This window comes from Tupaia chinensis, unplaced genomic scaffold (assembly GCF_000334495.1).
Source record: "Tupaia chinensis unplaced genomic scaffold, TupChi_1.0 Scaffold143737_1, whole genome shotgun sequence".
Classification (NCBI taxonomy): Eukaryota; Metazoa; Chordata; class Mammalia; order Scandentia; family Tupaiidae; genus Tupaia; species Tupaia belangeri.
In genome coordinates, this window is record NW_006203586.1 from 279,238 (window position 1) to 286,783 (window position 7,546).

At 37.1% G+C, this 7,546-nt stretch overlaps 1 protein-coding gene across 1 annotated transcript in view; it reads right to left on the reverse strand.

Moving 5' to 3' along the window:
- Window positions 1-7,546, reverse strand: part of HUWE1 (HECT, UBA and WWE domain containing E3 ubiquitin protein ligase 1) — a gene marked incomplete in the record, with an annotated part of 232,807 nt that overhangs the window by 174,572 nt on the left and 50,689 nt on the right. Inside the window, 1 exon segment of the mRNA XM_027766840.1 lies at window positions 3,828-3,896. Within this exon segment, the coding sequence (XP_027622641.1) occupies window positions 3,828-3,896 (69 nt within the window).

Genomic DNA, 7,546 nt, shown 5'->3' on the forward strand with positions numbered 1-7,546 from the left:
GAGTATTGACCAGAGTGTAGGAAACTAGGCACTCCTATATACTACTTAAGGAAAATAGGTAACTCAAAGCCTTAAAAATGTACAAGGACCTAAAAATTCTACTTATAGAAGTTTACCCTAAATAAGTTGCTAGTAACAGGAAAAATGGGCCAGAAACTTGCTCATATAAGTTTAACTACAAAAGAAAAATCCTTGACAATCCACTTTTATTTTGGCATTTCTTTGATTACCTACATGGTTGAATATTTCGGGAAGTTTACTGGCTTTGTTACTCTGTCCTATGCCCTATGCTCATTTTATCATTGGGATAGCCATTGCTACTAATGATATTAACTACATCAGGTTATAAATATTTTCCCCAAATTGCTATATGCCTCCCCAGAAACCTGGGCTTTACTTAGGTATAACTGGTATACAAAAAACTGCACATAATTAATATAAACAGTTTGGTGAGTCTGAACACACACACACACACACACACACACACACTCAATCACTCACTCTCATGTTATCATCACCACAATCCAGGTATTAAACATATCCATCACCTTTAGGTTTCCTTGTGTCTCGGTGTGTGGTAAGAACATTTAACATGAAATCTACACCATTGAACAAATTTTTAAATACACAATCTTTATTATTAACAATAAGCAAGCACTAGGTTCTACAGCAGATCTCTGGAATTTACTCATCTTATATAACTGTAACTTTATATCACTGAATAACTCCTCCCCTTGTTTCCCTGCCCATATTGTCCCTGGTAACAATCCTTCTATTGCTTATTTCTATAGTTTTGCCTATTTTAGATCCTCCATATAAGTGAAATAATGTAGAATGAGAGGACTTCAAAAAGTTCATGGGAAAAAGTATGAGATAATTATAGAACAAAAAATTTATTTTCATAATGTGCATTTTTCCATGATATCTGAAGAACTCTCATATTTGCCCCTCTTTGACTAGTTGATTTTATTCTGCATGTCTTCCAGGGGTTAATTTCCAAAATATTTAAGAAATTCTGCAACTTAGTAGAAAAATAAAACACTGAAGCAAGTCAGGATAAGAAACAGAGACATTGCATGTCTCCACTTAACATATACCGACTATTTGGCACTCTATGGTAGAGACTGGAAAACATGAAAGTATTAAAAATTGTAATGGACACTAGAGACAAAGTGGAAGGAGGGAGGGGAAGAGTGCAGGAAATTTTGGGGGAAAATGGTGAAGTAAGACACTTGAGGGACATAGATAAGGTATCTGTTGACGAGGATATGTATGGTGGTTTCAACTGGGCTGGACTGAGGTGTATATCATGCTGGGTAAAGTCTCTTCACAATCTAAATGATGTATAGGGATTTAATGTATGACTAATAATAAAAAAATATTTAAAAAAACACACACACAAAGAAAAACAAAACACGGGGACCAGCAGTTGGTGTAATGGCTGTCGCTGGACTCTCATGTAGTCGACCACGATTCGAGTCCTGGACCTGGTGGCTTAAACTCATGCCGGATGCGCATGTGTGCGTGTATGTGCCCAAGATCCCGAGAAGAAAATGGAGAAGGGACTGCATCGTGGCCATCCCCCCCGAGGATGATTTCTTGCTTTCTGTCTCTCTATCTCTGTTTTTCTGGCGAGTGCACATGTCCTGTGGCAAAAACCTCTCAAAAAACAAACAAACAAAAAACAAAAACAAAACAAAAACACAATGTAAAAACACTCCCAATTTTTTAAAAAACAAGAAAACTTAAATAGACATTTTTTCAAACACAATATTAAAAAAATGGCCAAGGTAATGAAAAAGTGCTGAAAACATCACTAATTAACAGGGAAATGCAAATCCAAAACCACAATTAGGTATTATCTCACACCTATCAGGTGTCATTTTATTTTGGATACATTATTTTACATTTTCATTATATTCTTTTCCCCTTTGTTTTAATGCTTGAAAGGGTCATCTAAGACCAGGTAAAGAATCACCTATATGTTGTATGTCTCCTACAATTTCTTTTCAAAATATTTGACTTCGGAATATCTAGACTATATTGCAATTCAAGAGTCCCATCTATCACAAATCAAACTATCCTGGCATGGCTTCTTAACCAATACTGTCCTCCTCTGCCAATTTGTAACCCCTTTATTATAATATATTAAGTTCTTATATACACTAGGATCCTTTTCTAGGTTTTCTATTCTCTCTCTCCTTTTAAAGTTTATTTATTTCATATGAGTGAGTAAAAGACACACACACACACACACACACACACACACAACAGTACACTCAAAAGGGGCTTACCACACCAGAACAATTTCCCTCATCCTCCTACCCTTCTGTCCAGTCGGGATCACACACACCTAACATATTTAGGTCAACCCAGGATCCCAAACCCAGGATCTTCCCATATGTCTCCAGGATTGCACAGCAGTCCCCTATGGCCTGTACTGGTTTCTATTCTCTTATCAGTAGATTTTTGCATTGATGTCATTATTTTAACTGTAGTTTCTTAAGGCAAGTTTTCTTTTTGCCCTTCAGTTGCCAAAGATATTCAAGTACAAGTTATCAAACCTAGATGACAAAATACATAAAAAGAAATCAAAAGTAAATGAAAGTATAATAAATATGGTAATGAATACATATACTCAACATATACGGCATTCAGTAAAAAAACACAGGACACTCATGTCAAAAAAAATGAATGACACAAGAAGAAAACTGATGTAAGGCGAATAAATTTGAAAATATATGCTTCAAAGCAATGTAACTTAGAACAGTGAAATCCTTATTCCCCCGCCTAGTAAATAAATAAAAATTTAAAAGGTGCTGGTGAAGGTATGGTAAGAAAGTACTTCTCATACTTTGTAATATATTGCTGAGTGAAAAGGGTAGGATAACTTTGTGAATATGCAATAAATTTTTTAAAAGGCTGGAAGAAATATATCAAAACATTAATAGTGGTCATCCCTTGGTGATTACTTATCAGGTAAATATTAAAAAAAAAAAAAAACCCAAGTGGTCTGTATTCAGAAAATGAACTTCATATGCCAAATACAATGCTAAGCAATTATCTCACGTAAAAGGGGAGGAATCATCAATGCCATTTTGTGGCTATGGAAACCAGGCAAATTAGTAACTCTCAGCTATAACAAACTAGTAAGATTCAAACTCATGTCTAATTAATTCCAAGGCTTGTGCTCTTTGAACTACAACACAAGGGTCTATAGCAGTATCTTAATCCAACACTGCCTTAATCTAAATAGGCAGTTAGAGCTAGCTGATACAGTATCGAACTGACACTAGGATTCCTAATGTTGACATAGGATCAACTGACATGGCAATTCAATACACAGGTTAAGGTTATGATGAACAGTAAACTTAAGAATCAGTAATACAGAATGCTCAAACACACACACACACACACACACACACACACACACACACACACAACTAGTTAAGAGAGGTGTTACTACTTTCATCCTTTAAAAAACAAAACTGAGAAAGATCCATGACCAGAATCTGAATCCACACCTGCTCTTTCCATTATACCACAGTGCCATTCAATGCATAGGAAGAACAGTCTAAGAGCCTACTTTACGTACACATAGCTGCAAAAAACTATTCATTGGTCACTTTCTATTGATCACTTGGCTATTCACTCTTTTAATCAAGGGAAGTTCAGAATAAAGTTTGACTGTTTCAAGACAAGTTGCTGTTTTCCTGAACTTCATATATATGACAATGTATTTTGACAATCAGTATGAGTAAACTCATCCCAACAACTTTTCCAGAAAGGAAGAAAAGATAGCAAGGTGAACTTTTTTAGATACTTACAGCCTCAGTAGGTGTCTTTTTCAGTTTAGTCCTGTCTACTTTCATGTTTTCGATTTTCTGCTTTATGATCTGAAAAGAAAATCCCAAAAGAAGAATTTAAAGTTGCAATCTTGGGATCTACAAGCTTAAATACAGACAATATTAAATGAAGGGCATAAAAATTACTAAAGTGGGACCAGCAGATGATGTAATGGTAACACTGCTGGACTCCCATGTAGTTGACTGCAGTTTGAGTCCTTGATCTGGCAGCTTAAAACTCATGCTGGTCACATGTGCATTCATGCCCAAAATTCTGAGAGGAGACCAGAGGAAAAGGGATTGCAGTGTGGTCATCCCCCTGGGGAGTGATGTCTCGCTTTCTCTCTCTGGCGAGCGCATACAACCTATAGCAAAAATCTATATTAAAAAAATGCTTAAAGTAAACACACTGGCATTATGATGTTATGCCAACTCAGAAGCACACTAAAAAGCAGAGAATGATATCGAATAGCTCCAGATTAAGCTGGTCCATATCTCCAGTTGTAAAAGCCTAAAATCATATCAAGCCAAATGAAAATGCTTTCTCTTCTATAAGCATCTCTTCTATAAGCACACTTTTAATTGAAAATAAGTGTACAGTGTTTCCAACACACCCAAGGATGGATAAACTCACCATAGCCATATAGTTTTCTGGAAAACTTAGCAATTCCTCTTCTAGGAATTTATCCAGAGACAATCATCCAGGACATACACAAACAGTTAACTATAAGAACCATATGTAACAGTGGAAAATCAGAAAGGACCTAATGTCCAAAACAAGATTGGTTAAAAATGGGAAGACACTTGCAGATAATTGTATATATTACCCAATATTACCCTTGTGTAGGATTGGTTCCAACAAGTAACAAGCAAGTTTTATAGTTTTAATGTTTGGGCTTTCTTTACTTCATCTAATTTACAGCTCTGTATGTTACTCTCTATTTAATATAATCTCTGTTGTATTGATTTCTTCTGTATTTTCCTTTGGGATTTTGTAAAACAGATGTTTAAGACCACAAGTTGGAAGGAAGGTCACATACTTCAAATGCAAATAGATGGCTCTCTGAAAGATTTATGTCTCTGTACTTGCATTTGAATGGCCTTAAACCTGTTCCAGCATTAACAGTAGAATTTTACTTGGGCAATATTTGCCCATTCTGTTGTCATTTATGTGGCTAGTGCTAAGCAGCTGCCGTTGAAGCTACTGTTCTTCTTATTCAGTTCTATAGTCTTAGAACACCTTTTGTTGTTGAGGATGTGAATGCAGTGTGCATGTGCATTGAAGGTTGAATTCGCTACTGTGCCATTTTGAAAACTATAATAGTTCTGCACAACTTCTCAACAACAACAAAAAAGAGAAAAGAAAATGATATATAAAACTTACACTAGAAATGTCCTAAGCAAAGATATTACTAATTACTTTACTAAGGCTATGTAGTTTGGAAGGCTCAATAGCAGGCCAACACCTTGATTAGACCCATAGCAATCCCTACATTATCTGTGATGGCAGACAAGTACTTTAAGATGCCCTTGCCAAGGCACAGGAAGATAAAAAAGGTTTGCTCCATTAGTAGCTAGGACACATGCATGGAGGTAGAGGTGACCTGCAGGATCTTTACACACAAAAATTATTCTGCTACCAACAATTTATTCCTTAACACTCACTGGAGGTCAGTATCTTTCCACCAGAAAAGCTGTCAAGGCCAGCCAGTGGTGTGGTAGTTAAGGTGACTGGATCCTACATGGTCAATCGTCCATTTTGAGTCCTGGATCTGGTGGCTTGAAAAATACACTGGGTACATGTGAAAGTGTGCCTAAAATCCTGAAAGGAGAAATGGAGAAGGGCGTATAGTGTAATCATCACTCGTGGTGAGACTGCTTTCTCATGTTCCTTCTCTCTGTCTTCCTCCATGAGTATATGTGCCCTCTAGTCATGGGGGGAGAGGAGGGAGGAGCTGTATAACTAAACGGTGGCTGAGCACAAACAAATTTTAGGAAGATTCTGGGCTAGATTTACTTCGATATACTCAGAACTGTGAAAACAGTGTGTATTTGCATGTATGGCCTGCATCCATTCAACCAATGAGCATTCAAAAAAGTTGGTGAAAAAAATCCAGAATATGATAAGACGTTTCTGTAGAGACCATTCTGGAAGAAAAAAATATTTTCTCTCTAAAATTAGTATTTAGTGTATGTATTTCCAAATTACTTTTTTTTTGGAGAGGTTTTTGCTATAGGGCACATGTGCTCGCCAGTCAGACAGAGACAGAGAGACAGAAAGCGAGAAATCACCCCCCTGGGGGGATGGCCATGCCACAATCCTTTCTCCTCCATTCTCCTCTCAGGATCTTGGGCGAGCGGGCACGCATGCACACGCGCCCGGCGTGAGTTTTAAGCCACCGGGTCCGGGACGCGAACCAGGTCGACTACATGGGAGTCCAGCGACACAGCCATTATGCTAACTGCTGGTCCTCCCAAATTACTTTTTTAAAAATTCACTTCAGCATCTAAAACAAAATGAACAAAATGCCCACAGCCAACACCCTCAAAATATTTACGAGGCCAACAGGATTCCAGCAACAATACTACCCATGTGGTGGAAACTATAAACTGTACTATTTGTACACTTATGCTCAGGCTTGCTTTTATTCCCCGCTGCCTCCTAAAATTTCTAATTACTTAGAGCAAGTGAAAATGTGGCAACGGGGCTATTAAACTGGCTATGCCACAGAAAATAGCAGCCAGACCCAGGGACACATGACCCAATTAACTGATGCTTTCCTTCTGATCAGGAACAAGGCAAGGATATCTATACTCATCACTTTTATTCCATACAGTGATGGAAGTTCTAGCTAGTACAAGATGGTAAGAAGAGAGAAAAAAGGCATTACAGATCAGAAAGGAAACTCCCTATTTGTAGATGACAAAGGATCATCAACACAGAAAATCCCAACAAACTAATTTTAAAAAAAAAAAAGGACTTTCTGTTCACATGGATCCTAACCTTCAACTATGAAATATTGCTTTCAGGGACTTAAAATGGGAGTTTTTCTGCTGAGATGTCCCCCTCCACATTCATTTCTAGAAAGGCACAAATCCAGGCCCATCTTGACATGGACCCTGAACTTCAGATGTGAAAATACTGCATTTGCATGGCATGGTTTTCAATTTTTACTTTTTAAAATTAAAATCTAAAATTTTTTAATTATCTTTTTTCTTCTTATTTTATATTTTCCTCTTCTTTCCTCTTCTCTAATTCTTTATCTTTATTCACTGGCTTCTCAGCTCCTACACACTAAGCGTCTAGACAGGTCCAAGCGAACAGGATCTAAACACCTGAATACAATTAGGGTCAGAATTTTCCTCTATTCCCACTGATTATGATGCATAAAGAGTGAAAATGGAATGGAAGAGAGATTGCAGATCACCTCCTCCTGCATACTGATGAAGGGTCAGATTGAACTTCAAGAACTAGGGAGAAACGTACCATCCATCCAAGTTCTTATGACCACAAGGTCAAAAGAAATATAGAAATATGAAATAAGAAATATGGAAAAACAAGAAAATACCTCTCCTCCGAGGAAAAATAATAACTCCTTTTCATCCTCAGACAATATAAAGGAATTTATGGAAATGTCAGATAAAGAATTTAGAATTTTCATGGAGACAAAGCTCACAGAGATCGAAGAGAAGAGAGACAA